Source organism: Ochlerotatus camptorhynchus, unplaced genomic scaffold (assembly GCF_037179485.1).
Source record: "Ochlerotatus camptorhynchus isolate MF236.1 unplaced genomic scaffold, CSIRO-AGI_Acam_v1.1 ptg000626l, whole genome shotgun sequence".
Taxonomy (NCBI): domain Eukaryota; kingdom Metazoa; phylum Arthropoda; class Insecta; order Diptera; family Culicidae; genus Ochlerotatus; species Ochlerotatus camptorhynchus.
In genome coordinates, this window is record NW_027041105.1 from 925,703 (window position 1) to 943,412 (window position 17,710).

The 17,710-nt window shown below is 39.3% G+C and overlaps 1 protein-coding gene across 1 annotated transcript in view; it reads left to right on the top strand.

The window, feature by feature from the left end:
- Positions 1 to 11,191: 11,191 nt before the first annotated feature.
- The window catches only part of LOC135714206 (uncharacterized), a 57,415-nt gene continuing 50,896 nt past the window's right edge, over positions 11,192 to 17,710 (top strand). Inside the window, exon 1 of the mRNA XM_065237523.1 lies at positions 11,192 to 11,358. Coding sequence (XP_065093595.1) covers positions 11,192 to 11,358 — 167 coding nt within the window. The remainder of the gene's footprint in view (positions 11,359 to 17,710) is intronic.

The following is a 17,710-nucleotide window of genomic DNA, read 5'->3' on the forward strand; positions in this document are numbered from 1 at the left end:
CTCCAGTAAGTTTGAAGATATTCAGCAAGCCTGGTAATAACTGATGATTTATGGAGTGTCCTTTCCTGAACCCAAACTGTTCCGGAAAGAGTATGTTGTGTTCTTCCACAAACTTATTCAGGCGGTTGAGGATCAGTTTCTCAAACAGCTTGCTCAGCGCTAAAAGGATGCTGATCGGTTTGTAGATTGAAGCTAATGTTGGGCCCTTCCCGGGTTTGCGGATTGGTATGACTTTCGCTGTCTTCCAGATGCAGTAGTGCAGTTTCAAGCATCTGTTGAAGACAGTGACCAGCAGAGAGTGAGCCTTCATGCTGAGTTTTTTCAACCCTAGGTTGAATATACCGTCGAACCCGAGGGCCTTCATGTTTTTGGTGGCTTTCAGCGCTGAGCAAATCTATTCCACTGAGATCCTATCTTCCGGAGGGATAGCACAAAGGGAAGAATAAAGGTTGAGTACGCATTGCGCAACCTGATATTTGAGCGGACTTTGGATGTTGGCTCCAAGCAAGTGCGAATTGGCAATATGCACCACCTATATTATGAGCCGATTGTCATCATATTCATCTTTGAGTGATGGAATGGGTTTGGGGTCCAGAAACCAGAAATCCAGAATGGTCTGGATCGATCGTCCAGATTCTAGACGAGCCGCCCGAAACTTTCGTTCCTGAGTAAGACCATTCTGGAAGTAATCTCCTTGTTCAGATCGGCCATTTCACGTTTCCTCGCTGGAACTCGTCGGACGAACGCCTCGTCAGCTACGGTTATGGCTTGGTGGAGTCCCTCCAAAGCTCAGTGGATGTCCTCCACGGTGTCAAGCGGCCTGTCTACCTCGCGTCCAAATTGGGCCTAGTTTACGCGGTGGTAGTCCTTGCGCATGCTTGGAGCAGGGGCCACGTTGCAGCCCAGTTCAGCCACCACCGGTTGGTGGTCGGGGCTGAGTTCGTTCAAGGCTACAGACTTGGACAAGCCGTTATTTGTCAAGAACAGGTCTAGCGTTGATTGGTTGCCCACCGGGGAGATGAATGTTGGCTCGTCCGAGAACCAAACGGAGTACAGCCCATGCTGCGAGTGGTCGAACAGCAGACGGCCGTTCTGGTTCTGCTGGTAGTTCCACCAGGCCTCATGGTGAACATTCAGATCTCCTCCAACAACGAAGCGGGAACCGTTACGGTTGATGGTGGACAGGCGCTAGTCCACTGCTGGTGACACACTGTTGAAGTAATAGACGGTGATGAACTGGACGTATCCAGTCGACGACTCCACCTCCACACCAATGACCTCGATGTTAGAGGTGCGGATATGGGACTGCGGTATTTTATTTCTTTCCTGACGATGATGGCAACACCCCCTATGGAGCTGGTAGAATCAAGCCGAGTGATGTTGTAGTCCGCAACTGTTACCGAACTTGAGGTGGCTCTTAAGGAGCAAGCGTTCCAGGTGACTATAGTTAGCGGTTTAGACGCCATACTGGATGGTAAACTTACCGAGTACTTGGATCTGCTCGGGCTTACTGCAGCACTTACGAAGAGCGGGGTTGTTTTTTGCATTGTTGGTTTTCTCCAGAATCCATGGAGGAGAGGGATGAACAGAGGTACGACAGCAGAGCTCTTTAAATACGCCCACCATGTTCAACACGACGGCAAAGAGAGAGAGGGATAAAATCCACCTTTAATCACTGACTTGCTCCTGCTTGCTGCTTTCCACGCCGTCCGAAGCGGAAATAAGCAGAGGCACGACAGCAGCGCCTCCCTTAGCTCAGTCGGTAAAGGCGCAGCTACAAAGCAAGACCACCATACTGGAGGTGGCTGGGTTCAATTCCCGGTTCGGTCTAGGAATTTTTCGGATTGGAAAATTTCTCGACTTCCCTGGGCATAGAAGTATGATTGGACTTGCCACACAATTATACCAATGCAAAAATGGAACAGGCATCGAAAGCTCTCAATTAATAACTGTGGAAGTGCATCTAGAACACTAAGTTGAGAGCACGCAATAAGCTAAATATGCGATCTGCAATAAGCTTGAAATGCGAAGAAGAAGAAGAAGACGACAGCAGCGCTATTTTACAACTTTCCAGGTTCAAGAAAAACGATGTGCTACCAAATGGTACTCGATTATGGCGACTGGGTTTGGGGAAAACGATTATTTCATAAAAAAAAAGATATAAAAACTATAATTTGTAGGTTATTCGTAAGATTTTTATGGAAATTTGGTAGTATTTACTTTAGCAGATTTGTAGAGTTATTTCTTATCGATTGGTATATGTGGATTTGAATTTTATCTATGAATGACAAAGTTACAAGCGTTCAAAACTTAACACTATATCGTCACACTTTATTTTGCACCCCAGTATAGCCCACAAAGACGTTCAACTTCAGAAAAAAAAACTTCTTCTACCTGGCATTGACGCTCTTAAATGAGCTTTCGCCTACTTAGAGCTCTTGAAGCACGTTCACAGTTATTGATTGACGGCTTTCTATGTCAACCAGTGCATGAATTTGCATACTGTGTGTGCCCAGATAAGTCCAGAAAATATTCAAACAGTCGGTAAAGACGCAGCTACAAAGCAAGACCATGCTGTAATGTGGCTGGATTCGATTCCCAGTCCGGTCTAGGAATTTTTTGGGTTGGAACATTTCTCGACTACCCTGGGCATAGAGAAAATATTCAAACAGTCGGTAAAGACGCAGCTACAAAGCAAGACCATGCTGTTATGTGGCTGGATTCGATTCCCAGTCCGGTCTAGGAATTTTTTGGGTTGGAACATTTCTCGAAGTGTATCTACACAGCAAAAAAATAATTTTGATATCACGTCAAAGTGGATGCACTACAATCATGTCGAAAATATGGTGTAATATTACTTGCTAAAAAGGACAAAATTATCATTAATACAATGCATGAACTGACATTACGCTGCTTTTACTGCATTTGTTTATTTATGTGGTCATAAAAATTACATGAAATTTTCGACATGATTGTAGTGCATCCACTTTGATGTGATATCAAAATTATTTTTTTGCTGTGTAGACCACTCAGGTTTGAGCACGCAATAAGCTAAAATGCAATAAGCAATAAGCTTGAAATGCTATCTCCTGCGATACTGATTTCAAGAATACTGGTGGCAATCCATCTGGTCTTGCACCCTTTAATGCATCCAATGTATGTAGAGAATATAAGATTTCGTTGAGGGTAACATTATTTACTACAATATCTCTAATTGGCTCAGGAAGGTATGAGAAATACTGGTAGTCCCCGTCTTGGTTATCATTTTTTTTCCTTCATTTGTTTTCCGTCGATCTTGTTTTCCGAACTGAGCACCAATGCTACCGACGCTAGAGAGGCAGCTCCCACACCTGGACCGGTATCGACCCATCAACTCATGAACCGGGGACCAACGGCTTTACTTCCCTTCCGAAGGAAGGCATGATCAGAGATGTTATGCCTCAGAACATCCCGGCGGCGCCGACTGGGATTGAACCCAGGCCTGCTGGGGTGAGAAGTAATCACGCTTACCACTACACCACTGGCGTCGCTAATCTTGGTTATCATGATTTGTGTAAATATCCTGAAACACCTCAGCATTTTTTAAGGATAATTAATTGACATTTGTTTGTCTGTTTGTTTTTCAAAGCTGAAAAACGATTTCGGGTCTGATTTAATGTTGTCTTCAACCAGAGTGTTATACCGTTCGTATGGGTTTTTTATTTCCCATTTCAAATGATAACATATGTTCAAATAAATTGTGAGGTTACTATTTATTATTTTGTTCTCTGTAATAGGTTTTTTGAGCCATTTTTTTTTCTATTTTTGATTTTCTATATTTATATTATCTACTTTATTTATTTTATACGGACATGTTAAAGATCGCTTACACCAAAAACGTATCAAAAGAAGCCCCGTCCGACGGTCCTTGCCGGATTAAAAAATGCATAGCATTGTTATACAAAAAGAGTACCTTAAAAACTCTTCCGTCCGATTGATATAGCGAACACTAGAACTTTAATATTCCGAGAACCCAGCACTTGTCGGGATGAATTTCCGTGCTAGTTTGATTACACTCCTCATATATTTTACGAGTCTTTGAGCATTTATCCAGCCAACGAACTCATAACTTCACGTACTCCCGAACTCGCAGCAGCCGATTATGAACGGTTAATGATTTTGCTTCATAAATACGTTAATTAAAGAATCCCATCGTTTCCAAAAACATTATCGCTCTGGTTCAATCTCTTTTTCGCTGCGCTGACTGCTGGCTTGGGCTGGAGTCACCGCGCGCGCAATATTCTTCGTCACGGAGCTCTGGATTGATTTATGAATTCGTTTCTTGGAAGTGTTTCCTACCCCGCTCAATGAGCGGCCAAAAATGATGGGACTCGCTCCGGGATGAAATCACATAACCCATCAACTTCTAACCTTCTAGCATGGAGGCATACGTGAGGGATTGGGGTGCGGGGAAGCGATACGTAGCAGAACCATTTTGGGGCCCCAGTTTTTCGAGGTCTGACACATACAATAACATACACTGAGCTCTTTGGCTTCGCTCGGTACGCCATTCAATTAAGCCTTAGTGGAAATTAACGAAACCAAATAAAAGTAAATTAAAACCCGACATCTTTCCCTGCTGTTGCTGCTGCTGCTGCTGCTTTTGCCAAGCACCATACCCAGAAGCGGCATCAAACGTGGAACGACTTTTTGGCTCCATCGACTCGTCCAATGAATGAAAAAAAAAAACAACACCGAGATATGCGGGAGTCAGGAGTAAAACGATATATTTATGTGATCGCGATCGTAAATTAGAACGGCTCTTAGCATTTAGGCACGGTGTGATAGTGGCCTGGTTGGAAGACATTGTTCATCGGTTTCAGATGAAGGATTCTAAGTATGTGAAAAATCCGGCAACACTGCCACGTATGAGTCAATAGCGTGCCATGCAAACACTTGAGTTCGGTTTTTACTTCGAAAAAAAAAATAATAACAACATAAATGCGAGAGGCTTATCCTCGAGAAAAAAAATAATAAAAGATTAAATTACACTTCATTCCATCACCATCACCGAAAAATAGAACAGGGTTAAAAAGAGCCGGTGAGGAAGTGCGGTTTCTTCTTCTCACGAAGCGAGCGAAGCATTTAATTGACACCATCGGAGCAACTCGATTGGAGATCCCCGAAACATTAGAAATTTAGGAAACATTCACCAAACATGATTGCGGCAATGTATTTTTCACATGTTTTCAATTAATGTCAGACGGATTTGACGCGTACTGTGATGGTTGGGGATGGATTAAACATGACTGCCTGTATTATTCAACGGTTTGAATACAGTCAATGCTCGAATTTAAAATTTAGTTAATCACGTTATGTGTTCCAGATAGTAAAGTATTGCGATTATGAAGGATACTGGAGATTGCAGCTTTAATTGCCGTTTCAGAAAGGACAATACGTACTGTTGCTTCGGCAACAGAAGGAAAACTCAATCCGATTTTTAACGCGTTTATTCTTGGAGGAACGGTTAAAACTCTCTTGCGAACGTGATTACAAATTATTAATGGCCATATAATTAATCTTACTACTTTTGTGCTGGTTTCCGGATCGTCATAGCGGTATACGACAGCTAACAATTTCTGTGTATATGTTTAGCTAAATAAGGAAAATTATGTTTAACTATAAGAAACAAATGAATTTTAACTCGACTACTTTGAAGATTATCGAACTTCCATGGACAATTATGTAAATATAACCTCTTAGGGTTAACTACCCCATTTCCGGCCTATTGAGCACAACCCGTACGTAGTCTTTCTTAATTTAGCGCAGTTTAGCACAAAACGGAATGTTATTATTATTGATGGCTTCCAAATTTATTTACCTTTCCGTATGTACCGTAAGATTTGATAAAGAGAAACCAATCGTTGAGATATTGTCAAAAGTCTAACACTACTTCTTGACGCCAAACTCAGCCTACGGATTCTAAACTCGGCCTAACGCATTGAAACCATAGAGGTAACTCTAAGACCAGAAGGTCCCGAAGAAACGTACACAACTTTTTGGCTAAGCTCTGGTACTCTCTTCGGTCCCTAGCTAATCGATGCACCCCTCGAAACATAGGAAAATCCACAAGCCCCTCATTTAATCTGTCAAATTTTCATAGCGAATCAAAACAAACATTGTGTAGTACTAGAATTTCAACTAGAATGGGGTAGGTTAATCGATTTGCTTGGGACCAATAGGCTAGTCAAGTAGTGAGCCAATTTAAAATCGTTAGTTTCTACCAGTTGTAGAAACGCCATTGAAACGTCAATGAATTCACTTCGGCCTATTGGATGAAGATAAAAATTGATTCGGTCGGAGCGCTTCTTTTGTTTTTGGGAATAATGGGTGCAAACGTTCATATCACGCCTTCTCATTGACTTCGTTCCATAGCTTATTTACGAAAGTATCGTACCAAACGCATAATCGACTTGTTAATTCTGAAATCATGGATTTATTTGATGTTTTCTGCTCGATAGGCCCAAAGTTGGCGATTAGTCCGAAGTAGTTCTCTACCCTACATAACCTTCCTTCAAACCGAACTGCTTCAAAATTTCGTTAATATTATAGGGATATTCATTTTTTTTACGTAGGACTGCGTCTTTGATTTCTATATGGGGGTACACTTTGTGAAAACCGAAAATGGAACATGTAACAAATTAAGAAAGATTTTGAACGTTAATAACTCAGCTGCCCCTGGTCCATTTTCAATAATTTTATCACCAAAGCAGTGGGGGAGGGAGGATTTACATTTGAATTCCCTCCCATTTTGCATATTCTGCATAAAAAATACATAAAAACTCCCTCCCTTTTAACAAGAAAGCCTGCAAGAAAATACTATTTATCGAAAATTTCTAGGAAAAAACTGAACGATAATGAATGTTTTTTTTTTTGACTTATTTTGACCATAATATGCATCCAAAGCGTTCCATCCACTTTTCCAAATTTCTAACCTACTATCAATGGAACAGCGCCATCAATGAGAAGAAAAAAAACCTTGACTTAATGGTGAAAACTATTTTTGTAGTTCTTTAAAAATTCTACTCTAACTCTTTTCTGAAATGAACTCAAAAAGAGTTAATTTTCTGAACATGTCCCAACTAAAATTCGTATCAAAAGATTCTTTTCAGGGCAATCATAGTCATACTAAAGAGTATAAACAGAGAGAACCCCGCTAAAATTCCTATTCCTACACAAAACACAAGCTCCTGCTGCAGTTAACAAAAATATTTATTATATCATACCACGTAGTCCTACGTCATCATTGCGTACAACCCCATTGGGCTGTCCCTTGTAGTTTTTTTGATGCCAAATGTCTTTAAAATGTATGAAACGTCGAGATTTGGTGTTATATCGAAAAAAAAATTATGTTGAGTAAACTGCTATACAACAAAAATTAGTCATATAAAGGTTATATAAACTGTTTTAGTACATGTGTGTTGCTTGGGGCTGTGCCTTGTAGTTTTTTTTTATCGTTTAACCTTCTACCTTACGCTAAGTCACTAGTTTAGGTAATTTACTGTTATTTTATGGTATTTTAAGGAAATTCACTAGTTTTTTAAGTATTTATTTAAGAGAAAACTTTGCACGATTTAATCTAATTGACGTTTTGACCGGTTTTTAACTTTTTTCTTACATTTCTCCGTCCTGGCCCGGTGCCGATGATTTGACAGCTCCGCTTGTCGGTTGAATATCGCAGGGCAACTTCACACTCCTGCGCAAGGTATCGATGCAGCACCGCTACAGCAGTGTGGTAAATGAGTAGGTGTGGTGTCACACGAAGAGAATACGCAACACGTACAATAAAAATGCAAAATGATGCATGAATAAGTTGAGGACATACGTAAAGGACATAGTGTAAGATGAGGTAAGATGTACCTCCGAGGCAAAATGTATTGTTGGCGTTTTTAATACTTTTTTTTTTTAATCTTTTTCAAGTATAATGTCTGAACTAGCAATGCTGCAAAATAAATTCACGAAAATATATTGAAAAGGTATTCAAAATTTGCAAAAAGTAATCTTGTCCCGGGGGTGCTTCTTACCCCATCTTACCCTAATACAGTGATATTCAGATAAATTTTGCCCGAAATTTAAAAAAAAAATTATTAAGTTATCTGAATTTCTGTGACCCACCTGAAAGCAGTCCACAACCCATCGGTACACACCAAATTTAAATCGCTGAAAATCAGCAAAATTTTACTGATTTTAGACTTTTGTTTTCACTATATGAGCTTCCAGCTTCTGTAAAAGATCATTGATACAAATATACGAATAATAAAGATAAAATCGCCAGACTCTTTTCCGAGTACCATTTAATAAATATAACCAGTGTCCGAGCCAGTGTCCTTACCTTCATAATTTTATTTATTTGTAGTTCTTTTTACCTCTTCCTCCTCCTGCGGTTTGACCGGTGGTGTACGAATGCAAAAATACTTGCGACTGTGATGCTAACAGTTTGACAGCTCTTTGACTGGGTGTTAGTTTATGTGAGCTGATTTTTTCGGTAAAAATATCGTTTGCTGTTTTTCAGTAAAGCATTGGATTGCTGATCATGATTCATGATTTTTGGAACATTTTCATTACTTTTTATAATAGAATGCATACGTTAAATCCAGTTAAGTTTTCAGTCCCATCGTAAAATTGGAAAATTGAGAGCACAACGTTGCGGAAATTTTGCAATTTGAAAGGAAGATTAATAGCATTAAACCATCTTTTTTACGATGGATTAACTGAAAATTCAACTGGATTTTACGTTAGAAAAAATGCAATGAATAAGCCGCAAAAGGCCCATCCATCTCTGCTTCAAAATTTGTTAAATTTAAAACAACTTATCAGCCAAATTAAAAGAATCTTAAATATATTGCCGTGTCAAAATCATTTAGCTATTTAAAGCAATTTTTTAGTATAATGGGTTATTTGGGCATGGGAGCAAGTTAAATCTGCGAAATGAGAAAATGGCTCATGATTTCGTTTCATGTTGTGAAAATACACCATTAATAATATTCATATTATCATGACCTATCATGCGTAATGTAACCAACCATTATGATTTTTTCTGATGTCTAAAGTCTAAACTACAGGAAGATTCGGAATAACTGTCACTTTTTTAAATGATCATAACAGTTGAACGCTTGCATGATTATTTGATATCAGCATATTCCAGATATACTGCATATATGGACTGTTCATTAAAGAAAATGGACACCTGTTTATCAATGGCTTAGGGTTAAAACGCAACGAAAAATTGTGAATTTTCGCTCAGTATGTAAAAACATTGTTTATTTTGGAAACACACCTGAAAAATAAAAAATAAAGTGAGAAATTTTTGATTAATTCTGCACAAATGGTTTTCCGAAAAGTTGTCGTTTCGAGAATTGGCAAAAAGCGTGAAGTTTAGTAAATGTACAGTGTTTAAGATTGTTAAGAAGTTTAGAGAAACGTGTTCTCTTGAAGATTTACCGAAATTTGGTCGCAAAAAGGGCGCATCGCACCAGAAAAAGGAGCTGGCAGCAGTACGCCTTTTGAAATCACATAAACGTGAAATTGCAAAAAAATTGGACATAAGCGTTTGAACTGTGCAGAATATCAAAAAACGTAACAATATCAGAACCTACAAGAAGCACAACGGGCACAATCAATGATGAAAATTACAGAAAAGAATGCATCAACAAACGGCTTCTACCCATCTACCTGATCTGGCATCTGCTCACTATGCTTCTGATACGTTGGAGATGCTCAAGAAGGAAAAAGTTGATAATGTTGAAAAATTCCAAAATCTCCAAAATTGCCCTGAACTGCGTCCTATCGAAAGATACTGGGAAATAATTAAACGGCATCTTAGGAAAGATGGAACAGAAGTAAGCTCTGTTGACTGCAGCACAACGAAAAGTTAAGAAGTAAGTTGTGCAGAATCTAATGGGCGATATCAAGAGAAAAGTCCGCACGTTCTTCAGAAATGAGAAGTAAACATTCAAACTCACGTGAAATCGGTCATATGTATGTTGATTTTCATTTGTATTAAGTAAACTTATGAATTTGTTCGAAAATAAATATTGTGTCTACTTTCATTAATGAACAATCCTTATAACCTTCAACTTAGCATACTTTAATTCAAATCTTTTACCTCTAATTACCAACAACATTTGTCACGAAAATGAACCACAGCTACCACGTTTTAGTTCCAGCTTTTTTTGGAGTCCTGGCGATGCGTCTAAGTCCTGATATTGAACGGATTTTCCACAAATTGTTCCTTTTTACCTCAATAACGATGCGAAAAATAAATGTTTCATTCTTTCGAGGGGATTTCAGTTTCTAAAGGTAATACACGTCCATGGCTGCTTGAAATCCAAACCGAATGAGATTTCAAATCCTACTATCAAAACAAGCTGATATTTATTCACACCTTTATACAAAAAAACCTGAACATACACCCATATGAAATCGGTGATAGTTATTCTGAAACACCCTGTAGATTCCCGAAATACTATTGACATCGGTTGAGGTCGGAATACGAAAGGCGTATAAGAGCTACTTATGTAGTGCGTTTTGTGAGCAATGTTTGACAGGTGCGTGTAATGCTTGTGCTACATGATAAATGTTCATGGGAGCGTTTCCCAAGAAACAATGTTGTATCATGGTTTTTTAGAGGTTTTAAGGCCTGTATCCACATTAATCAAAGCACTGTAATATTTGAAATATTGCTCGTAGGAGTGAAACATTTCACTGAGGCATGGCTGGTAAGATTGTACTCGATGCAACACTTTCTTTTGTGTATAACTTTTTAATGCATGGGTAAAAATTGATGAAATTTTAATTACAACAAGTTTAGAGTGTAATGTTTACATGTGAAAATATCATCACAATCTGTCAAGTGGTTATCGAGATGGCTTCCAAGCAAGAAGTGCTTCGACAAAAAAAATATGCGAAGGGTTGTGGCAAATCCAGGATCGCGAAACAGTTTGGAATAGACAATTCGACCATTCCCCGTGAGGTAAAATCATTCAAGCAGACCCAGACAACCCAGCGGCGAGCTGGCAGTAGAAGAAAAGCGAAGACAGCCGATCCCGTGAACGAAAGGAAGGTGAGGGATTACTTCAAGCGCAATCCGAACCTTTCGATTCGGGACATGGCCAAGAAGGTCAATTCTTCCGTCTGGTTCATCCAGTAGACAATGAAACGGGCCGGACTTCATGTCTTCAAGGTAAGGAAGGCAACTAACCGAACCGATAAACAGAATACGGTGGCCAAATCCCGCGCCAATAAGCTGTACCACGAGGGGTTGATGCAGCCGAAATGCATCGTAATGGACGACGATACGTACATTAAAGCGGACGCCAAGTAAATCCCCGGCCTGGGGTTTTTCGTCGGCAAGTCCCGCCTGGATGTTCCGGAAAAGTTCCAGAAGAAGAAGGTCGACAAATTTGCCAAGAAGTACTTAGTGTGGCAGGCGATCTGTGGATGCGGACAATTGAGCAAGCCGTACATAACGACGTGCGGTACGAAGCTAACGATGTTGTTTTTGTGCCGAAGGAGACGAATCCGCCAAACTCGCCAATAGAAAAATTCTGGGCGATTATGAAGGGCAAGCTCCGGAAAACAGGGAAGGTCTTCAGAAACGACAAGGATTTGAAGAAAGAGTGGATGAAAGTGTGTAAGAAAGATGGCGCAAGTTTATGGGTAACGTTAAGTCCAAGGTGAGGGCATTTAGCCTAGGAGAGGAGGTTGAATAAACTAAGCTTGCAAAAACATAGCTAATGGCCCTTATTATGAGTGTCACTTCACGGTGAATACGAAGTGAAGTGACAAATTATCATTCACGGTGAAGTAATTCCCGGGCAAATCAAATGGTAATCACTTCACAGTGAATGACAACTTGTCATTTCACTTCGTATTCACCGTGAAGTGAGACCCGTAATAAGGCTCAATATGTGTTTATATATTCCCTGAGAGTTTCAAAAATATCCGACTTAAAATGAATTGTTGGTGAACATTTTTTTTTCGAGAACTGTCTTTAGTCATTGATGAAAAAGACTATGATTGGTAAACACCATTCCATATTTAGTGTTCAAGATGGCTACTAATGATAGACACGTACGCGAGCGAATTTTTTACGGACGTCATACACATCTCATGTTGACAACATGAGAACTTGCAAAAAATATGATTTACCTAAATCCACTGTTCACGGTGTGCTTAAATCATTTTTGGAACGTTTGACGATCGAGAAGTAATAAAAATATTGGTCGTGCTGATCCTGTCATGGACCGAAAGGTGAAAAGGTCACTGAAGGAAAATCCGAATCGCAACGACAAACAGAATTTGACAGAACAATCACGGGCTCAACGTTTGTAATGTGAATATTTGACGAAGTTTTCATGCGTTATTATGGACGATGAATCTTATGTACTGGAGGATTTTAAGCAGAAGCCACAATCAACCAGGAGATTTACCAGAAAGAGTGCCTGCAGAAGCGATTGCTACACTTCATCAAAAGCCACAAAGAAAACCCTTTGTTCTGGCCCGATTTGGCTTCATGTCATTATGCTAATACTGTGATGGAGTGGTACGAAGCAAATCAAGTGATTATTGTACCAAAAATCGCAAAGCCACCAAATTGTCCGGAGTTACGTCCAATCGAGAGTTAATGAGCTCTGATGATGCGGAAGCTTTCTGGAAAGAAACAAGGAATCAAATATATCAAACACCTCCAACAAATTTGGACATAGACGGCCACCACGGTGTCTGAGGAGTCTGTACAAACCCTAATTGAGGGAGTTAAGTGCAAAGTTCGAAAATTTTATGCAAATACCGACGTCGAAAATTTTCAAATCATTACCCAAGAATCTTAAATAAACAACTACAATTGAAATATAATGCGAAATTTGTGTTTTACTTAAGTTTTGATATGTCCGGATTATTGTGGATACAGACCTTAAAGACTTAGAATGGACTTGAAAACCATAATAATGCTTGGGTTATAGACCTGCGCACGGGTCAACTGGAGTTCACTCACTGAACAAAATTTGACACAACAGCGGAGCCCCTGTTTACTACAAATGAAAACGCGTAACATTTGAAAAAAGCCTATCAACTTTTGCAAACAAAACTTGTTAGACCCTTTTCATGCCATATGCCTATCGTCAAGTCCGGTTTCAATCAAGATGATAACGTCATACTCGCAGTCAGCAACAGCCAGGAATAAATCGTAACGGACGAATCTGGAGTGGAACTGGTAATGACACGAACATACTAGCCTTGAAATGCGGATATGAAGACCTCTACTCCAAGCACAAACACACAGGTCCGGGACGACTGCAGGACGATGACTGGATTAACTCGATTGTGGCGGGAGAAGAAGGGGCTTCCGTGGATGGTTGATGAATGACAAATTAATTTAGAATTATATCACTACGTGGTGCTAGTGTACATGTGAATTTCATGATTATGCTATAACTTGAGATTCTAGCCATCTATGAAGCTGCTATCATCGGTATAGTTGATAAGGCGTTGGTAGTTACTGAAAATTGTGTCAGGCGCCATTAAAATCCAAGTTCGCAGTTTATAATTTCCAAAAAAATTATATGATACTGTACATTATGAGTATTTTAGGGACAGAAATGACGTGTAAAGGTCAGAAATAACAATAACAACTATCAGAATGACGGCATCTCATTGAATTTTGCTGATTTAAGTTTTCAACATCAACAAATACAGTCAACTCTCCGTATACTCTGTCAACAAATACTCGATATTAAATTAATTATTCATCAGGAATTTTCATCAGGTTTCCCTAATCAATATCCCTTTAATCTCCCACAAACAATGTATTCTGGCCCTATCCTCGGAGCACCCGGTGCATCATGAATCACCAATGCGTAAATTGAAAATCACGTTTCTTCAAAACTTTCTTCAGTTTCCCCAATCCATTCTCCATGCTCGTAATGCGTAATGCATCTATTCTGGGCCGTTAATTCACGATATAGTCATGCTGATTCGTACCGTTCATCACTTTGGTGGTCTACCCATTAGCTCACTTGTACGTACAACGCATTTACGTATGTTACTACTATATACCTAACCTACCAGACACGTTCGGTGCTACGTATTTATTCGTGTAAATTCGTCTGCGCAATGTGGATTTTATAAAAGACGTTCACTGGGTGATCTGGGTGAAATTTCTAATTGACATTGCTGGTGCAGGAGCCAAACCGAAATACGCAGAAGGTGTTGAGGTAGAACTGCCGCTAGGGATGTCATCCTAGACTACAACGCGTGTGGTAAAAGCACCAATAAAAGATGAATTGCAAAATGTGAGCATCCCTAAGGCATCGTGCAATCCCACACACTCTTTATCGCTAAAACGCATTAATATTTATTACCCCATTCTCATGTCTACGGTTTAGCAGCGCACAGTCTCACGCGGTGGATTAGCTAATATCTGCTATACTACCGTTGAACTCCTGTGTATAATAACTCGGCACGTAAGTTGCGGCGATAGACCAGAGGCAGTAGTAATGTACTATAGGTAGTGCCTCAACGGAGGTACAAGGTACATGATACCTACGACCGGTGATGGATCATGACGGAACAGAGACCGGCCGATGTGGTTGTTCGGCATGTTACTGTCGGTTGTCACATCGGGCGCTGTGTAAGTGGGATAATTTTTAACAACATAATTAAACGCGCTGAATCTCCATGACAGAAATGATAAACTAGTATGACAAATCGAGTAGTTCCAACGGATTACGGGTAGCTATTCGTATATGGGGAATTGTTTATTATGCGCTCTCAACGTAAATATTTTGGTTTAAATTGAGAATATAATTCAGTAACAAAATATTTCTTTTAGTGCCACTTTTCGGCACTGTTTTGTATAACATAATGGCCTACCCAAGTAACCGCCAAGCCCGCTAGTAGCACGCAAATCGCTATTTTTTCAATATAAGGTTATAGGGCTTTCAAGGGGCTGTTCATAAACTACGTAGACAGTTGAGGGGGGGGGGGGTTGTCAATCATCCACGGTCCATACAAATTTTAAAAATTTCGTATGGACAATTGTCTAGAATCTCAAAAAACTGTCTACGTAGTTAATGAACAGCCCCCAAGCTTTATATCAGTCGTACACACTTAAATTTTTTCGCCGAGATTTCAACAGCCGAGTAATTCTGCAATTTATTTTGTTTAGATGCAGTCAAACAATTGCCGAGACTCAGCTAACAAATAACATTTTGTTGAGATAGGGGTAAGAGGGGCATAGTGAACAGGTGGGGCATAGTGAGCATCCCGTGCACCAGCTTGGACTTCCGGCCGTTCGGAACAAATTTATTGGTGGTAGGGTCAATATCATAATGATATTGAACCAGTTGATTTGTTTCATGCAGCTAGAGATCCAGGGCCAAACTGCGGGATGCTCACTATGCCCCACCTGTTCAGTATGTCCCTCCTCTACCTATCAGCTAACAAACAGAAATTTTGCAGAGATATCAGCAAAAGTGAATGCTGAAGTAATTGGCTGTTGGAGATTTTACCGAGCTAGATTAAGTGTGTATATCAGCATTAAATTGATAAAAGGGTGATTAGCGGGCTTGTTGCTTACTTGGGTACTTTTCACAATTAAAATAACAGTGTCGAAAGAACTACTTTTTAGCATCCCGTGCCGAAAAGTTCTACTTTTTGACACTGTTTTGAGTGCAAAAATGTTTGAATGCAACTCGTTGCAAAATTCTGTTTTGTCAACACTCGTCGTAATTATCCAACTCGACAAGCCTCGTTGCATAAACTACGACTCTTGTTGAAAAAATCTTCTTTTTGCAACTTGTTCCATAAAAAGCAATTTTTTTAGTTATCAATCAGAATCATTAAAAAAAATAGCATTTTTTTTTTAAATAAACTATCAGAATAACACTTATTTTTTTGAAATCAGCCCTGAAATTTTGATTTTGTTTAGAGTTACAGGATCATTAATGCTATTCGCGAAACCTTCTCCAAAATGACAGGAAAAGCCCACTCATTCGAATGGTGAAGTTTCGTGAATGCCGAATTTATTGTGTTGTAGTTATTTTTACAAAGACATCGTGCGTGGATTTTGAATTTGAACACTGAGGCTCCAATGCCATCTCCAATGTTTTCAAAAATATGAATTTTAGGCCAAAATAGTTAATTTTGAAATATGATTGCAGTTATTACCCGTCTAACAAATAAGGATACACATACCGCTTGGAAAACCGACTTTTGAAACGAGTGCTGGATACAGGGCCGCATTTTCAAAGAAGGAAATATCTGTGCGTTTTCTTTCTACTAAATCAAACAATTTTTATTTTACGTTCAATAATAAAGCTTAATTCTGAACTTCTGAATTAGTTTTATACGTTGGTGTGCCAATATAGCTGATATTTTTGGAATCCGGTTAGTTTCATTGAGATATTCGCTTTTTAATGTATATTAGAATTTTGTATATGCAAATTTCAAACAAATCCCTTATACAAACATAATACCAAAAGTACCAGTCCGTGCTACGTCAAAAACAGCGGAAACATTCAGAGAGTGGTTATTTCACCTACCGACATGAGTCTGGATGTTGACCTGTGGAAAATATGAACTTTTAGTTTTTTAGTGGCAATCTAGTTGATACGTTACATAAGCTGCTTGATTTTGTTGCAATATGTGTGTGTGTATGTGTGGATAGAATCCTCCTGCAACCATCTTTCATATAAATAATTGCAAGAAGCTTAAATCGGGGAGTTAGAAGTTGACAGCTCTATCGCAACTCCAAAAGCCCATTTCAAGAACGCAAGCATTCCGGAAGCAAGAACGCAAGCAATCCCTGCTACAACACATTTCAACCTGAGTACTGCGAACTAACTCAAAATGCTTGTCATCTGGGAGCCGAGTCAAACTGTCAAACGGGAGCCAAACATTGAAAAGAGCTCAGAAGTCACGTAGGTAGTTACTGTTTGAACCACAAGTAAAGGTGTTGCCACCTACTGAAAACAAATTAATAATTATCATTATGAAACTGTGGAAACATTAACCTTAGTTGGTGGATAATGTAAATCATCGAGCGGAATGCTCGAAAAAGTATTTTTATTTGATATTAATAATGCCAAAACTGGGTTGCTGAAACAAGAATGTAATCAAACTTTATAAGAGTCATGTAAGCTTTGTGCGCAGGTGCACTCCCATCACCATTTATATGTTATTTCTGGAGCAGAGGAGGAGGAGCCAAGAGTTCATTTGACAGCATGTATATACAATTTCGTGAGCTGTTTCAGCAAAACAATTTGAAACTTCGGAAGATTTTCAAGATGTTTTCTAGCTCACTTGAAAAATAAAATCGGCTGAGTTCGCAGTACTCAGATTTCAACGTGGGAATCATTAATAATGTACTGAAACTTTCAATCATTTTTTGCTTGATTGACACGGATTTTATGAGTTGGACATGTTTGTAGTATCACTAGTACTAGTACTAGTACTCGGAAATTAAGTATGAAAATATTATAAAAGACAAAATGGAACGAACTCACCAAATCACTTCGCTTCACGGTTAAAAAAAATCCGGAACAACACAAGACATTTTTTCGCTTCCATCTACAAGCACAGCACTCTTCGATCTCTGACTGTGTTTTGTTACAATATACGAGCAAAATTCATATAATAATTCAAAAAATAATATCTCCATGATACCAACTTG